We start from the raw sequence: 18,913 nt of genomic DNA, 5'->3' as shown, positions 1-18,913 counted from the left end.
AGATTGGAACTGTACTTGCATTTGGAGTTAAAGATGAACATTAAAGTGTAGTTTAAATACAAATGATGAGGGCTATTTATATATTTTGCAGGTATGTGTGTGTTGTATTCATTCTGAGCACATCAAGGATTAGACCATTTAAAGGAATTTGGCTTGGAAATACCCAGCTTCTGGACCTTGACTTGCTTTAAGAGTAATAAGAAGTACACCAGATTCAATGCAGATCTCACTGGCTCAAAAGCTGATACATATTGGGACATAAATCTTGGCACTTCAAAACTTTAAGAAGAAGCAGCAAGGCTCCTGCAGTGTTTAGATATCAGCAGAATTAAGCAGTAACCATCACAAAAACTTCAGAATTGTAGTTTTAGGCATTTAGTGTCTAAATTTTTACTTGCATGAAATAACTCCTCTATGTCTTATTTCCATCTGATCCATGGTCTTCAAATAAACTCCATATCTAGTTTTATAAGAACATACGAAGTTTCACTGCAAAAATTTTATAAACCAGTCTCAATGAATCCTGTTTATCATTCCTTCTGCATTGATACTGTCCTTGGCAAATGGCCTCAGTCAGTGATGCAGGGAAGTGCACTTTAGTATTCAGCTAATGTACAGTTGGGACCCCTAATGACTCATGCTATTATAAAATTGACTGAGATCACCTAAAGGAAAGAAGCAATCATTACAAAAAGCTCAGTATTCTCTGAGTCTTGCAATGCTTGTGCTCTGAAGACAGAATTCCCTGTTAGGTACTCTGAAATGTCTAATGAAGGCTGTTGTAGCAATTTTGATGATATTTGCAATTGAGGAGTCTCTAGCTATTCTAATTGTTCCACCTGTTTGGAAAAGAGATGAAGGGTAAAAAAAGGTCAGAATGAAATTAACAGATAAGCAAAAATTAGAGATGAAGATGCTACATTTAGCTCAGTCAGAATTACAGAGTATTTCTAGGTCAGGGTTAATAGCAAGTCTCTCAGCTCTCCACCAAGAAACTGCTGCAGATGATGGATTAGGTTTACTGGTATATTTTAATAGATTGGAACAGCAAGGATTCCTGGTAATATTAATCCCAAAGACCAGAATTTTCTTATTTCTAATTAATCTAAAACCAACTTGACATATTGTCATAGTTTTAATGAAATTTGATGTTTGATATTCAGAAAGAGGAGACAGAGAAACAAGAAACACAGAACAGGTTTTCTAAAAGGAAATGGTGTATAGTGGTGACATTTATTTACACCATGAAGATTTTCCCTACTTTACACATAACTCCTGGTTTTCTAGATATTTAATTTTGTTGTTTTTTCCAACCAAATCATATGCAGCAATGAATGCTCTTTATCTGAGCCCTGCAGCAATGATAGAAAGCCTGCACTAAACACTTCTTATGGAGAAAACACCCATGAAATTCCAATGTGTGATGGCTAGTGAACATACAAAAAACCATCTACTGAACACCATCAACAGCATCTTCTCTCAGGAGAGAAGAAGAAGTTATGATTAGCTGAAAAGTTAGACAGGTATGGCCAGTTAGAATATTACAAAACATAATTTAAAATCCAAATTAATGTGGTAGCAGATTAAATTATTTCCATAAACAAGCAACAGAATAGTAATGAGGGCTCAGCTGTCCACGTATATAATTTAACACAAATAATATTTGACACAAATGTCATTTGATCCTTGGTTTTGGTATAGTTTCTGCTTTCAGCCCTGCATTGGCATCTTGTACTAAACTTGTATTCTGATGCTACTCAGAATCAGAAAGTTACTTAATAGAAATAGGCATAAAAGCACATTATGTACCACACCTTGCAGTTCAAAGACAAAGAAGAATGAAGAAAATATAAAGGCGTGGAAGAAACTCCTCCATCTAAGGCATTGAAGGAAAGAAAGAGCAGGGATACCTCTAAAGTATTTGAATAGGATTTCCTTCTAGAAAAAAAAAGACCTTTCCTTATAAAAATACTTCTGCAAATGCAGCATGAAGAAATCAACTTTTGAAAAGTCAAATATAATGGAAGCATACAATAGGTGACATAAAATTGCTGTATAACAAATAAATAAAATGTTGTTATCTTTTGCATTTTGAATATTTTCACATTTTCCTGGTCAGCATATTTAATTGCTTTATTTTTATACAATTCATAGTATATATTCCAAAATAATTTGGTTTATTTTAACACTAAATAAAATTACTACAGTGTTTCCCTAATTTAATCTTCTTGTCTGATACAATACATAAAATTTAATTTACGTCTGTAACTAACGCTTGGTAGGAAATTTGTTCATTGAGTTATAACTTCCAACATTTTTCTTCCAGGTAATGAAATATATAAAAATAAATCACATTTCACTCAGCATTTTATGGTATGCTGTCAGCAAATGTCCAAAGAAACACAAACCTAAAGCATTAAAAGTGAAACCATTAACTTGCAGATAAATCATAGAAACGTCTCATTTAAAAATTATTTGTAAGGTTCTAATGAACTGTTAGGGATAAGAACTGAAAATTACTGCATATTAGAGTCTGCCTCATCTCTAAAATAAATACAACCTTATTTGAGTTGGACACAAAAACCAATTCCACTAGTCCTAGTCCCATTTACACTTCTAAATCACAGAAAGGGTAACTGTAACAATGCATGAGCAAACACCTTCTTTCACCTTCATTGCCTAAGGAAAAATGTGAATATATTTCCCTCACTTAAATAAAATCATGCCTGAACTGAGATTAAAATTAGAAACTTATTCCTGAACACATAAATATGACAGTACTGTATTTAATTTCTGATGATTATAACTGTCATGCTTGAGCTGGCTTTTCATTCTCTGAAATAGACTTCTTTATATATCACACCACATTACTGAATACTGTTAATCTGCAATATATTTAATACATTAGGCAAAAAAAATCAATTTCTTGCGGGTTTTACTACAATAAAGTGTATTTGAGACAGTCATTTTGGTCTGACTTTGTCGGTTATGGAAAAAAACCCACAAACAAACCAAGTCACCACAAAACAAACCAGAAATTTTGTGGAAATTTAAACCATGTCTCCTGACAAAGGAACCACCTTATAAAACATAGGTTAGAGCCTTCCTTTCATAAACACCTAAGAAGGAGATAATTTAAACTCTGTTGTTTTGTGGACTTCATGTTGTTATTGCTTTGGGGGCTCTTTTTCTTTAGTAGCCCACATGTTGCCCACCCTCTCTGCCCCCCAATGAGTGAGAGACTCTGTAATGGACTTTGATAGGAGACTACAAGCTACCTTTTGTTAATGTAATGCTGTGTGAGACAACAGCAGCCTCAACATAATTTCTTCAGTATTAGAGTAACATTGAACTTAAAGGATTTCCATCTTCCCCCATGGCTCTAGTTAGAAGGCACTTACTGCATTTTTCAAAAGCAATGCATACTCAGCATATATGGCAGGAAGTGTGTGAGTGCAGATTGCACACATTCTCAACAACAAATTCCAAATCTTTGGAATTTCTGAATATGCACTCAGGCTCTTTCTCAGAAATTAAGAGCATCAGAAAAGACATGCCACAACTGGGAAAACGAATCATAAATGTTATTTGAGAATTATGTAGCTACCATGTACTATTAACATAAAAAAATCCCCACTTTCTTTTCTGACGTAAATACTGTTGGTATCTTTTTTATCTCTTCCTCTGCCACCCAAAGGTTTGTTTGTTTGTTTTGGCATTTCTGTAGACTCAGAGTTTTATAGAGCAAAGGAAAAACTCATGCAACAAGTGGAAAAGTTTATTGAGAGCAAAGAGGATGCCTTCATTTTTCCTCTAATATCAAACTGAATATTTCAGGTAAAGTAAGAATTCTATAGATTTCCCCTAATTTCAGATCTTACTCTGAAGCCTTGTTTTCAGGCCTTGAGGAAAAGAACAGGAAATTTAACAGAAATTGAGTGGAGGGAAGATTTCACCAACCAGTTCACTTGCAGAGATTTAGTCCCCATTTTTAAAGAAGTATTATAAAACAACCCAACAAATAAACAACAATAAAAAAAAAAAAAGGAAACAAAACCAATAGAATGACAGGTGGTTTTTAAATATCTATTTTTATTGTCAGTCAGGCAAAGAAATTCTCAGTACATATCTAACACAGACTATTGAAACTGCGTAAAAAAAACAAGTCACTGAGTTATGATTACTCTGTTACAATATCCAGGCAAATCTTTCTTCTACTGCACTCAGAATTACTATGCAGTTGATAATGTTGGCATGTTCATAGCTACCATCTGACACCACACTTTCTCAAAATTCTCAGAAAGTTACTCAATCTCATCACATAAGGGAGTGAACTAGTGATACTACTGAAATACTATTGCTACAAGGCTGAAGATTCTGCAGCACCTGCAAACTTACTACGAAACCCCACTAACACTTGCTACTAAAATTAATGGACTACTAGAGGAAAATAATGGAGGGATGGGAGGTGTTGTCAGCAAATACAAAATTCCTATAAGCAAAGTGAAAATTCAGGGATAGTTTCATGATGATAATGAAAAATTTGAACTCCTAAAAGAACTGGAGAAGGTTAGCACTGAACCAGTACCACCATCTGAAGAAGACACAGTACATACATTCCATTCACCTTCTTAAACTTCATCTGGGAGGGCTGGGTGTTGGAACTTCCTTTTCTAAGTTCAGGTCTAGTAATAGACTTCTAGCTATACTCACTCAAAAGGCACAGCTGTTGAATTAGAGTTTTTCCTAGTAACCTAAATGAATACAAGGTATGTGAGAAAAATTTTTAAATATGCTATATGAAAAACAGTCAGTTGTCATAGCCAATATATTGTATTAATTATTCATTAAGTTTTGCAGACTTTCTAACCTGACCATTGGATTCCTGAAACTCTGTCTGTAATACATCAAGAGTAGTAAAACTAAAATTATTATTAAAAAAAAAAAAAAAAAGAAAAAAGGATAAAAAAAAAGATGCAGTTAAACTCATCAGTTGATTTGTAGCTATTTAGTTGCGCTGCAGCCTCCACAGTTTTCAGTGTTACACATCTAGGGAAACTGAGTGCATGCAGAATTGGCCTGAGCCACAGCTCTGGGGTTCAGGGGCCCAATGTCTATTAGGTGAGACTTAAGGCACGTCTGCTGTCACCTCTGCAGCTTCCCAAGGACAACACATTTCATGCAGGGAGAGAGATTTGCTATGTGTGCTGTAGCCCAGGGAGATCTGCGAAATGTGCATTGCAAAAAATCAAGAGAAGAGGGAGTGAAAGCACATCATTTATAAAACAGCTTGACTGAGCAAGTAAGTCTGATTTACCTGCGCCGTGCCACTATTGTCACAACGGCTCCGCAGGGAGCACATCCATTTGTCATTTCCACCATACCGTATCTCAAGACATACAAGTATTACATCGAATGCATCCCTCAGCAGCTGGCTCGCAGCCTGCTTTCTGGCACATCTCAAATCCATAGATAAATGCTCAGGAGCAGCACGCTGCTCTTCATCACCCTATTTCTAAACTCTCGTAAAGCACCTGCACGCAGGCTTCGTTTCGTGGGCTTTAGGTTTTCCCGGTCGCTCTCGTTACAGATATTTGCGTTTGAAATAGGTGAGAGTGCTCCTCGTGGGACTCCAGGGCCGGCGAGACCCGGCCAGAGCCAGGGTGCTGCCGGAGGGGCACGACCCGGAGCGAGCCAGGGCATAGGCGGAGGGCGAGGGCGAGGCGGAGCGGGGCAGGGTGCTGTAGCCGGAGCGGGACAGGCTGTAGGAGGAGCGGTTCAGGGAGCTGTACGGGGCCCGTGTCAGCGTGCCGTAGGTGGCACGGGTGGAGGAGTAGCCCGAGCGCCCCTCGGGGCTCCACAGGGAGCGGGAGGTGGGAGCCCACGTGGAGCCCAAGCGGGTGGTGGTGTCGTAGGAAGGGCTCCACTGGGAACCGCACAGTGAGCGGGACCCGGAGGTGCCCACGAGCTGGGAGCGGGGCGTGGGCGTGGAGAGGGAGCGGGCCGTGGTCCCGGGCAGGGGCCGCGGGGATGGGGAGCACGGCAGGCAGGCTGCCCCGGGCGAGTCCAGCGGCTGGGCGGCAGGCGAGCTGGCCGGGCGGGCCCCCACGGCCACCAGCGAGGCGGAGGTGGGCGAGCACAGCGAGTGGGCGGCCGGGGGCCCCACCGGGCGGGGGGCCGGCGAGCACAGCGAGTGGGAGGCCGGCGGTCCCACGGGCCGGGCCGGGGAGCACAGCGGGTGGGATGCAGAGGCGGTGCCCACCTGCAGCACCGTGGGCGTGCTGCTGCGGGGCGCCGGGGAGGCCGCTGGCGAGCACAGGCCGTGCGCCGCCGCGGCGCTCAGGGGCTGGGAGGGCAGCGGGGCCGCTGGGCCACACTGGGGCTGCGTGGTGGGAGAGGGTGTGGAGCCGCAGACGACGTGTGAGATGGAGGCACCGGGCACTGAAAGGGGAGTTGGGGGTTGCATGGGATTACCGATGGTGTGGACGACTGGAGAGCACATGGAGTAGGATGGTGGAGCAGACATGGGGACCGCCTGGGCCGCCCCGCTGGGACTGGGGCCAGCCATGAAGTGGGTCAGCAACGCACTCACCGCATTATTGGTGGGGACAGAGACCGAATAGGACATCGGCCCCCCTCCGCCTCCGGAGGGGTGTGCGGGAGCAGGACCTGTCTCAAACACCACATGAGGCATGGGGGTGCAGACAGGGTTGGACGGTGGGGCTGGCACGGAGCCGTACATGGATGGAGGCATTGGAGCACACGCGGCAGGAGGCACAGTCTCGCATATGACACGGAAGCCAGGATCGCATCCCATCTCAAAGCCAGGGGTGATGCTTGGATTGAAGCCTTGGCTGCAGATGGAGTTGCATAAGGGGTGGCCTGCCGGGAGGTACACGAAATCATACACAGGCTGTCCCCCTGCACTGCAGTTTGGGTTGCACACTGGGATACATATGTATTCACACATGGAGTTGAACGCGGGGTCTGCCACAGGGACGGGCCCAGAGCCGTTCACGGGGACGGAGCCGTTCTCACACGCCGGGAGTGACCCGTTCTGGCTGATGGGCAGGACACCGTTCTGGCCTGCGGAGCAGCACACTTCGGCCTTGGCACATCCCTTGCAGTAGGCAAACTTGTGGCACCCAAGGTTAGCCAGGAGCCGGTGGCTGCCAAGCCTGTAAGGTGTGAACTCCACGATGGTCCGTGCCTGTTGGTTGGATGCCAGCGTTCCCAAACTGGAGCAAGACAAAGAAAAGAATTAGGACCTAATCCTTGGCGCTCAGAGACCTAAGCGCTACAAGATGAACACACAAAATAAGTTTGATTTATTGTGACATATTTTAGAAACAAATTGTTATGACAACTTTGTTATACTTGTCTTCTTCCAAAAAAAAAAAAACAAACAAAAAAACAAAAAAAAAAACCCCAACATATTCTCTGTTATGAAAAGCATGGTAAAAACTTTTGTCCCAAGAGAAGACTTGGAAGACTTCCACAGTCAGTTCTGTAATTGGAATTGGAAAATCATTTGTGGTACTAACTTGAATTCTTAAAAAATGTAGCACCCTTCTGCCTCAAAGGCGTATTTATTGCTTACCATTTCCAGCAGTTCGACAGGCCAGCTTTGTGGAATCCAGTTCATTACTATTCAGTAAGAACAATTCTTAACTTCTTGCCCTCAAAACTAGTCATACTTTTGTCAGTTCTCCTTGTCATGAAGAGAAGCAATGCATATTAATGAACAGCTACTTTTCCTAGAATGTTACAGCATCCTGGAAGTTTCCAGTTCCCTGTGTTTAGCATGTTACAGGCTTAGAATGCATATTGTTATTTCTCACTGTTGTGTTGTTTTCTAATTGTTCCTATATGTGGTTAGTGCCAGTTCATGAATATTTAGAGGAATTTTATTATAAAGTCAATAGGATTGTAAGGGATGGGGGACCCAGCTAGTACTTCTTGTAAAGACAAGCGTGCAGACTGATATTTGATGTACCCAATTAAATTAAATCTTGAGAAAAATGAAGCAGCATCATTATTTTCCAGCTTTAAATGATAATCAGTTTCAAGAGGAGTGAGGCTTTTAATGGAGTCTCAAAAGAATAAGAGACAAAATATCCTGTTCATGTGCTTAACGCCAAAAATATCAGAACTACTGTCTCTCTCAAAACCTGTTCTGAACTTATACATCATAGTTAACCCTCAAAATTGTCCCCATTTTAAGAATTGCTGAACTTACTCAATGGTCATCGGCTCTTTGAATAAACCACAACCTTCTAATGTCATTACACAATTCTTCATGTCTTCCTGGAGAGGATTGCAGAAGGAGATCTCTGCAGTACATGGTACTTTCAGTCTGGGTTGGCTCAGTAGCTAGTTAGAAAAGAAACAAACACATTTTATGTTTTTTAATCCTTGGAAAATTGACAGTGAAGTAAATAAATGGAAGAAAAAACAATTTTAAAGGATTATTAATACAGATTTCTCTCTGACTTGCTTCTGTGATTCTCCATACATTACTAAGTCAATCATTTTACTTTCAAAATCACGCCAATCTTGCTAAATTTAAAAAAAAAAAGGCAATAAGATAAAAGAAAAATGTGAAGTATTTCAAGTTTATTGGCATTGTACTTAGGAAGTGGCCAATAAAAGCCCCCAGGTCTGTTCCTTAGATCCCAGATTCCATAATCAAGGTTCCTTACCTTTACAATAACAGGTGGTCGGTTGACCACAATATCCCTGCTCACCATCAGAACTTCTCCACATTCTGGGTCTGAGACAGCAACTACTTTCATGATGTTGTGATCGCAGAGATAAGATCCATATTGATTATATGATATACACACTGGAATTTTTTTCACTGTAAAACAAATTAATTTCATTTTTTTCTGAATTTTTATTAATATTCCCATTTTCCTTTTTCATAAAGTTTTATTCAAAATGGCTTAATTAAATATTAAGTTGTGGCATCTTTCAAGATAGAATTTTTCCTGACTTAGGGTAATACATTGCTATCTTCAGCAGTTTCAGTTTTCAATTAATCTATCAGTGAATATGCAAAATAGTTGATGATGATGATGATTATTAAGCAAAATTTGGAATCTATAAGTGAAATTCTTAAAGCAATAATTCACATATAGGCAAATTAAAGCCTCATAAAATAGAATTTCAATATATGTATGAAATTTTGTCTTATAATGATGTGGTTTAATTAAAGGGATCTTGTTTCTTCCAGAAAAAGATATTAACCATGGAAACTGGTGTTTATGTTCTGCTACACATTTGCACCACCACTTTTAGGAAGTCTCTACAAATCCTAAAAACCAACTATCTCCCAAAACCAACTTGGTATTAGACAATTTCACCCTCTTACCTTCCCTTGGACCCAATGTGACATTCACACTGTCTTTCCAAAACTGATCCATTGGGCAACCACTGTAGGTTATAATTTGTGCGCACAAATTAAACTTCAGGGTTTTGTTCTCATTACGCAGATTTTCAAGCAGCCAGTTCAGCTGGACGTCTTCACCATACATTGGGCAGTTAGCCATCTTTAACCTCATGTTAATTCCGGAGTCGCTCAGAAATGGGTTTTTCAGAGACGATAGCTCTCTGTCAATATGACAGTTGGAAGCGTTGCAGTACCCTGGGTGAATTCTTCTGTAAGCCCGGTAATAGGCTTCTTTGTTTTTCACAGAACCTGTTGAAGAAGATACATGATAATGAATCTGCTGGAGATGCAAGAACCCTATTATTATTCTACCCAAATAATAAAGATAATTAAAGCTATTGCTTCTTCTTCCTGGAACCCAAAGTAGCAGGTTGTTGTAGAACAAATGCACCAGATAATGAAATATGAGAGTCAGCAAACTGAATGCACAGAAGAAAATAAACAGTTCATGGGGGGGAAAAAAAAAAATTAAAACCTTATTTTACTTTCTAGTAGTTAAATATAAAAATGGTCATGTAAATCTCAAAATGTATAGTTAGTACAAAACTCAAAATGTAACTCTTTAAAAGGATAAGGGTGAATATAAAATGCTACCATTCTCTCAAAAGATAAAATATGGCATTAAAACAAAGAAACCATCAATTGTTTTCCAATAACCAACCAAAAATAAACCAAAAAAAACCACACTTGCAAATGTACAATCAGCTGTTATGTACTGTTCATTTCTTTATGCAGTTTTGCTGGTTGGACTCCTCCTGTCTAGTGGAATATGAAAATCAGTAATCCATGGCCCAAAGTAAGAACAGCAGAACGTGCTAATAATACATTAGTTCAGTAAGTAGTACTTTCTGTAGTAGTATTTTCTGGCAGATCTAGCACAAGAAGCAACAAATAAGGTGTTAATCCTAGGTTTAGAAGAAATTGTGGGTTCTTTTAGATTATCTTGACTCTGCTAATATTTTAAACTACTTTAAAGGTGAGACCAAACCATAAACATACAAAGTGTTATTTAAAGGACTGGAACCCTTGTCCTGTGAGGAGCAGCTAAGAATTTTGGCTCTTTCTAGTTTAGAGAAAAGCAGGCTGAGCAGTGACCTCATTGTTCCTAGCTTCCTGAGAAGAGGAAGTGGAAGGGGAGGTACTGAGCTCTTTTCCCTGATGTCCAGTGACAGGAAACATAGGAATGATTCAAAGCTGTGCCAAGGAAGGTTTAGACTAGACATTAGGAATATTTTCTTTATTGTGAGGCTGGTCAAACACTAGAACAGGCTTCCTAGAGAGGCAGTTGATGGGCCACGGTTGTAAATCCCTTAAAAAGAGGTATTTAATAGTATGTTTCAACTTTCACTCAGTCCTGACATGTGAGGCAGTTGGATGAGAGGTAGGTCACTGTAGGTCTTTCCAGGTGAAATATCCTATCCTATCCTATCCTATCCTATCCTATCCTATCCTATCCTATCCTATCCTATCCTATCCTATCCTATCCTATCCTATCCTATCCTATCCTATCCTATCCTATCCTATCCTATCCTATCCTATCCTATCCTATCCTATCCTATCCTATCCTATCCTATCCTATCCTATCCTATCCTATCCTATCCTATCCTATCCTATCCTATCCTATCCTATCCTATCCTATCCTATCCCGTCCTATCCTATCCTATCCTATCCTGTCCTGTCCTGTCCTGTCCTGTCCTATCCATTAGAATTTGCTTTGTTTGAATCATCTAAATATATTTAGAATTTTTAAAATCAAGATCTTTGAAGAGAAAAGCATGTGCCTCTTTCTCAAAAATAAAAAGACAATTTCAGATTGTTTTGCATGTTTAAACACAGGACATATTACTTTGATATTTTTATGTGATTAGGCTGTAAAATTTCCTCTAACCCAATAAATACATTTTCATCATACCTAGTTCATACTTGTAAGCTCCAGTGATGTCTTCAAATTGCTCACTGCCAACACTCTTGGTGATTAGACGTTGTCCACATGGCCATGTGTCACAGAAAAATTTTGTTCTTTTGGCATTGTTTTGGGAAAGCCAGCCAACATAGTTTGAATTTACTCGAGAAAACATATGATGACCATCATAATCCAAGTCCAGTTCTCCTTCCCTGATGCTTCGAACCCATGTAGGACCACTGCAAGCTGAACCTAAACCGGAGAACAAAAATGTTACAACACATTGTAACCTGAGTAGTAGGGAAACTCAGCAACGTAATCTGAGAAAAATTATTCCAACTGTAGTAAAGTTACCTCTGCCTGTTTCCAGAGGAGTTGGATCCAGACATTGCCAGTCACCACAGCACTGATTTATGTCTCTGCGAGCCATCCACGATTCATTCCAGCAGTGGTATCGCCTGTAGAATGAAGGAATATACAGTTAAGGATGTTTCTTGGATTACCAAGTTTAACGCCTATGACAGAGGAAAACTATGTCAATGATAATTTTTTTTTAATCAACTGAAGATTTTGTGTGTCTTAACATTTTTAATGATGCTTGTGGCATGAGTGATTTTGTTTGCTTTATATCACTCAGCCTGGAAATTTGTTCCAGAACTTCACAGACCTGATTGCAAAACATGGTGCTTTTAGTTGATAACATGCCAAGACAGTTCTTTAAGTTTGACAGGAATTGGAAGGACTGTAAGAATGAAGCAATCCATTACGAGGAACATCAGGAGGACAACATAGGTATGAAACAAGTGGTTGTGATTGAAGACAAAAGTCCAAATTAGTGATAAATTTTCCCTAGCATTTAATGATCTGCTTTATACTTTTACAGCTACTGAATTTGATGGCCTTATTTTTTTCAGCTGAGAAGAATAAGCAAGCAGCATGGATTCTCACAAGAGGTTTTGCTTTTTGCTTTTTTGAAAATCTACATTGAGTAGACTGCCTCTTTAGTAATTTCATGGTTTTGAAGTGCATTATTAGGAAGCTGAAGAGCATTAGCCCACTAAAAAGAGATACACCAAAGAGAGACACTGATCTGCTAAATTTATGCCAGTTTTTCAATCATGTAACTTTTTAAAAGGGCATAAGAGCTTTATATTTTTCTTATTTACCATAGTTTGTCTTTGCCACACAGGTTTTTACCAGTAGAATCAAAAATCTCATTGATACCAAGAGGATTCTCAATTGAGCAAGGAAAACAGAAGCTTGTGACAACACGGCTTGGAATTCCCAAACACCTCATCACTGTAAGAAAAAAGTATGAATGAATCATTATAAATCACAATTAATCAGGCAAATCCTTCACTTATTTTATAAATAATTATATTCTAATTTGGAATCATAGAAACACAGTGGATAGGGAGCAATATTTGGGATGCAGTATCTTCAGAATTATTTTTAGTTTTTGAGAAGCCAGTTTGAAAAAAAGCATAGCAGAAAGGAATGGTTTTTTCACTCTTGCATCTTAAAATAAAAACAAAAAAACAACCACAAAAACAGATGTTTTAAATTCAGAAATCATTAACCTGATTCTGCATTAATAAAATATTTTTTTAAATAAATAGTTGGTACATTTAGATTCATCCACTTAACTTTTTTCATTCATGTTGAGTAGATAAATGATATAAAGTTGAATCTCAGATCTTCACTAAACTGTGGAATTTAGTTAACTATTATCTAATGTTTTGCATTAAAAGAAGAATACAGCCTAATGCTTTTGTGTTTTGGAGAAGACATTACTAGAGATCTTCCTGTTTATAACAGTGTTTTTTCTCATCCTTCATATACCACCCAAAGCATAAATTTTCGCTCCACAATGGGGTTGTACCAGATGACCTTTAAAGGTCCCATCCAATCCCAACTATTCTATCATTCAATGATGCTGCACTAGCTCTGTATTTTAATAAAAGTTTCAGTATTGATAACTGCATAATATAAAGGTCACAGAGAAGATGCAACTACTTTTCTTGCTCTTCAGCCTGTGCAGGAAGGCAAAAGGTTGATAATAAACACTATATCAAGAGCATGAGAAAAGTATTCAATTTCTTATCAGTAAAATGCTTATAAGTGAAATTCTTCAAGTAGTTCTTAGGGTCAGAAGTTTTTGATCCTTGTTTTCTCCCTTCTTTTCTCTATAAACTAGGTAAGGGCAAACTGAAAGATCATACCTGTGCACATTACTGAAGCAAGAGATCCACAGTACCCATATCTGACAGGCCTGCATCTGCCACTGTACCACTGCTGTAGAATAGGGACACTTCCATTCCAGGAAAATGGCTTTGTTCCTTTCAGGTAATCATTGTTTTCTGGAATCTTCATGATACTGTTAGTGGTATGGCTGCTTATCTAGAAAGCGAAAAGAAAAACAACCTTTTCAAATAGCCAACTGTGTCTTCACGTTCTAAGCATGTCTCCAAATCCTCAGAGATTAGCGTTACAAGTTTAATTTTCCTGTGAATCTGAGCACAGGAAGGATTTTCCCTGCTTGCCTGCTGTGTTAGATTACTGTGCAGTTTGTCTTTCTACAATATAATGAAGTGTCTGATCTGTTCAGAGGTCTCACAGCCCTACAGATCTTACCATGTGATTCACCACCATGCTGACATGCACAGGGTCATTGCGCCAGCAGTGGTCACGGTCAGAGCCATGATGGTAACTCGCACCCATATCTAAGATCTTCAAGCAGATATCCAGAATCCCATCTTCAAACTGAGGAAAAAGAGGATAATGTGGGCATCATGGTATGCTGATATTGCTAGAGTACCTTTCTTAGTAATAATCCAGTCTTTTTCACTTATATGAGTTGCTCTCTCCTGCTTTTTATTTTTTTTTTTCTTTTGTTAAATCATGTACTTTGTTCTTAGTGGTCTGCATGGTATTACCTATCTGCCTGAAGGAAAACCAAAGGCAAAACCATGTCATTTTTACTTATGTTTGACCAATGCAAGAATTTTCCATTAGAAGCACAATATTTGTTTCACCTTTTCTCAGAACATACTGCAATTTCCCTCATTTTACTGGATAAAACTTTGCTCCAGTTATTTGGGCTACAGTAAAGTTCTCAGATATTTTGGTTCATGTATGCATAGTCTGGACTGATCTTAAAAACTTTTGCACTACAGAGCATACATTTCTGAAAAAAATAGAGACAACATTTCATTTATAAGTAGATGGATGACATCTATTTCTGAACAAGTGTTAAAAACATACCTGTCCAAAGTGCCATGGTCGAGAGGTTATGTGCTTGTGAACTCCTTCATATAGTATTCCATGTTCATTCAGAACATATTCTTCTCTATGGGCCTGATTGTCCAAATATACAGGGTCATCTGGAAAAGTTGAAGTGCATTCATTCAGACAAAATGTACCTTTCTAGTACTTCTGTGTTTCTGCATCATTGTATCCTTCTTACCATTCCTACCAGCTTTTGATTTATACTTTAAAACGTATTGAAGGTTGTGGGCTCTTTAAACACTCACAGACAATTCATTCCTACTTACAGCTAGATAATATCTTTATTAAGTCTCTCCCTGCTGTAGTACACATGAATGGAAGAGCTTGCAATTTATCTTCACACTAAGCTGTTCTACAAGTCAAACACTCAACACATAGAGTTGTGTGTCTGGTTTAGATCATATCATCACTGACAATGTGAATATTTGTCATGTAATGATTTTGGCGAAGTCCTACAGACTCCAGAATTGCTTGCTACCAGAGACAGATCTACAGAATTTAATTTGTATTTGTACTATATGATTTTATGATGATAACACAGTATTCACAGAATTACAAAATGGTTGAGGTTGAGAGAGGGCTCTGGAGGTGATCTGGTCCAACGTCCAGCCAGTTTCCCAGGCCACATCCAGATGGCTTTTGAATATCTCCAGGAATGGAGACTTCACAACCTCGCTGGGCAACTTGTGCCAGTGCTCAGTCACTCTCACAGCAAAAATGTGTTTCCTGATGAATGGAGGAAACCTCCCAATGCTTTGTATCCTGTCAAGGCACTGTAAAAGTTGAGGGAAAAAATTATACCTCACCCCTACTACCACTAAGGAAACAAATCAAAACAATGGCTTCAGATAGTCTTGAATTTAGAGGAAAAAAATTGAAATAACAAAATGAAATCTCTCCTCAATTGTCATTGTTTCTGCTACTGCATTCTTTACGTACCAGCTAAATAATAAATGTCTTCAACAGTTTTACTCATCACTAGCTATTTTTCATACAACAGTCTGATTGTCACTAGAGTTCTTACCTGCACACCAAGGGTTAAAAAGAACATAAAAATCTCCGAGACACCGCTGGTACGTGTGGCCACAAGATGTGATTTGCATGTTGAGAATATAACGGCCAATGCAGACATTGGAGGGAGGAAACACGCTGATACTGATGCATTTTGGCTGATGAACTTTGTAGGAAGCACTCCAGCAGGTTTGATCCAGACATCTGCCCATTGGGAAGGTGCATTTTGTCTCATTTGATTCACAGGGTCTGAGGCCTTTCCAGGAAAATAAAAACCACTTTCATCAGACTACTAAACAAAGCACATGTAAAAGGCTAGTAATTTGCTTAGGCATCATTTGCAAGGCGAAGCTCCCAAGGGTGGATTTCTTTTTCACTTGTCACTTCTCTAAGCAGAGTGAGAAGACTTTGCATATTAGAAGAACTGCCTGATTTAGGGGAAGCTAGTCTCTTTACATGGAACATGAGTAGGTTATGGGAATATGAAGACTATGAAAGAAGTCTTCTGAAGACTAAGGGAAATATTATTAACCAGCAAAGGACTAGGAAAGACTACAGAGTGTTTAGGAGTGAGTACCTGTTTCCACGGTGAAAGCAGCCTGGTCCACGGAGTCATCCCATTCCCGATTTTGGAAACGACCATAAAAGCTAAAGGCTTGCCCTCTCCTTATTATCTGTCTGTCAGTTCCAAAGAAATGGGTATTGTGTATTTGACAATTGGAAGGACAGTTCAAGTCGACTTCTCCCAGCTCAATAACTGCAGGACAGAGAAAGGAGCACAAAGAAAAAGCTCCATATAATTAAGTTCCCAGCTTTGACTGTGGTTGAGATTAGGTGAAAGAGGAGACAATAATGAAAGACAGATAACTCTTTCAAAATTCATTGAAGACTTTGTTCAAAATTCAATAAGACTGAAATTGAGACATACATCCATAAAAGTTCCTTTACAAGTTCATCACTCTCCTAGCTTGCAGATGGAAACTTATCTAATTCTTTGATTTTAAAGCTGTTGTACAAGTTTCACTTGTGCCTGATTGTACTACAAATACCTGATGCTGAGGAACAGTATTAGTATCTCTACTAGAAAAGTTAACTTTGCATTGTAATATTTTATCCACACATTACAACGTGCAGTCTACAAATAGTTACAATTTTGCACATGCTATCATTTGAGATTTTTGGGTTTGTTTTATAAAATAAATAAAAAATTAAATAGAATAAATTAAAAAATTGATAATCTGTATGTATTTGAAAGCTTAAGTGGCACTTTAAATAATTTATTTAAAAAGAGATATGTATAAATATCTATCCAAGGCTTTAAATAATTTTAAATATGCATCCAAATGTCTCAGTCTGCACTTCCAAAGTCATAAAAAAGTTTGCTGATATATTTGAAAAATTTAATGGAAAAGGAAATATTCACAAATTGTGACATTTTAAAATGCTGACAATCTATTCCAGGTGCTGTGATTAGCTTGACAAAAATCTTGGCTGATTCCCCCTTAGGCATCCTGCCTGCATATCAGTCATTTCATAGGTGTAATTACGACACTGGTGCCAGAAGGATGGGTGGCAACATTCATCTTTACTTATTTGCATACAACTTTTTATTTTCCAAAGTTCTTTACTCTAATTGAAGACCATGGGAGGTACAGATTCTCAGCAGTTTTAGAAATTGGGCTTGCTGACGTACAAAGTCTTTTGTATTATAATTTTAAAGGGTTAAGTTTGATCCTCTTAAACTTAAAGAAAAATCCAACAATGCAACTTTTCTAACTATGTGGGTACCTCATTGAATACAGAATTAATATTTAAGGGAAAATAATGTTTCCCATCCAGAAACAAGGGTGTATCCACTCAAGGGGATACTCATAGCTAAGCCCTTGGGAGCAGGACATTTTTAACACAAACCAGTAGAGTATTCCAGGATCACATTGTCAATTAAATAATAATTTAAATTACTTGGGAGCAGGAGGAAGGAGGGTGGAATAGGCAGGGAAGAGGCAAAAAAAAAAAAAAAAAAAGAAAAAAAGAAAAAAAAAAAGTTTTTAATTTTTTTTTTTTTCTTGAATAAAAATAATCTTATTTTTCATTCAGCTGTTTAAATTTGATAATGCATTGGTCATTCAGATCTTCAATGGAGATCATCAACAAGTGTAGAGCTGGGTGCTACCCACGATAAAAATATGCACACAATCAACAATAACCAAAAAATACAGGGGTGCATTACATCATCTTTGCTCATGAATACAGCATACCTACAGACAAGAAAGAGCAACAGAATTAAACTGAAAATGTCATATCTTAATGACAGCTGTTAACCATAACACAAAGTATTCTGGTCAAACTGAAAGTGCCTATAGCACACATGGCAAATTCCTGTGGTCAAGAACACTGAAAGAACCTGATCCTTGCCTGGTCTCTGGAGGTGTTTATAAACCAAGACAACTAGTCTTCATCCACTCAGTAATCCAGCTGAACTGGAACATCAGGGAGCTGAGATGTTATGTTTCCCAGGGACGTTCTCTAAAGTCAGCCCACAGTTTGCTTATCAGATTAAGTATCGCAACTGGATCACAAAGGAGCTAATGATTGCTTTCTTAAGCAGAAACAGCTCGGAAAAAAATATGAAAGACAATTAAATTTCACATTTCTTACTGGTTTTCTGCCTCTGGTAGAAACCTGACCATCACTACCAGTCAAAGGTTTTTCTCTATCAATTCATACTTTTCTTTCCTTCAAGATGGAATACTTCAGGTATTCATTGAAAAATAATTGCTTCTAGCATGAATTGCCTGTTTTTTCACTAAATCTTTTCCATAGGTCTCTTTCTCCTTCATAGTAGTTTTTTTTTCAAAAGTTGTTTTTTCCTCTTTCTCACTAGTTCTACAAAGAACATCCAAACATACAAGCATTCCCTACACAAAAATATGTGCAATGTTTTAGGTCTGTACACATGATAGTTTTATTATTTCTGTTTTCAATCCTGTTCTAAGGGATATTAAAGTTTCAGGACACTTACCTTCCATTTTTCTTCGACATGTACTGGTGTCTGAGGCACAGAACTGGAGGAGATAGCACTCCTCAGCAAGACGCACGGCAAGGTCTGGCTGATCTCCTCTGCCAACCAACCTAATTTCCTCTCAGTAACACTTATATTCAGAACTAAGAGGCCGTCACACGTGTTGCATCAACAAAATACCAGTTTTAAAGGAGGCCCCACCCATGTGTCTACTGATGCTCATAAATGATTCATTTTA

At 38.7% G+C, this 18,913-nt stretch overlaps 1 protein-coding gene across 1 annotated transcript; it reads right to left on the bottom strand.

Moving 5' to 3' along the window:
- Nucleotides 1-5,458: 5,458 nt before the first annotated feature.
- Nucleotides 5,459-18,695, bottom strand: LOC306798964 (protein-glutamine gamma-glutamyltransferase 5-like; the record flags this gene model as incomplete). Its single annotated transcript, XM_079299372.1, has 14 exons — nucleotides 5,459-7,238; nucleotides 8,240-8,373; nucleotides 8,703-8,860; nucleotides 9,374-9,700; nucleotides 11,364-11,606; nucleotides 11,709-11,812; nucleotides 12,521-12,653; nucleotides 13,577-13,754; nucleotides 13,989-14,117; nucleotides 14,619-14,737; nucleotides 15,667-15,909; nucleotides 16,231-16,443; nucleotides 17,871-17,911; nucleotides 18,676-18,695. 14 exons carry the CDS (start codon nucleotides 18,693-18,695, stop codon nucleotides 5,585-5,587), a joined length of 3,696 nt encoding a protein of 1,231 aa, XP_079155498.1. The 3' UTR covers nucleotides 5,459-5,584.
- Nucleotides 18,696-18,913: the final 218 nt, after the last annotated feature.

This window comes from Erithacus rubecula (assembly GCF_903797595.1).
Source record: "Erithacus rubecula genome assembly, chromosome: 3".
Taxonomy (NCBI): Eukaryota; Metazoa; Chordata; class Aves; order Passeriformes; family Muscicapidae; genus Erithacus; species Erithacus rubecula.
The sequence above is the reverse complement of the archived record's forward strand: the minus strand, read 5'-3'. Positions and strand labels throughout refer to the sequence as shown.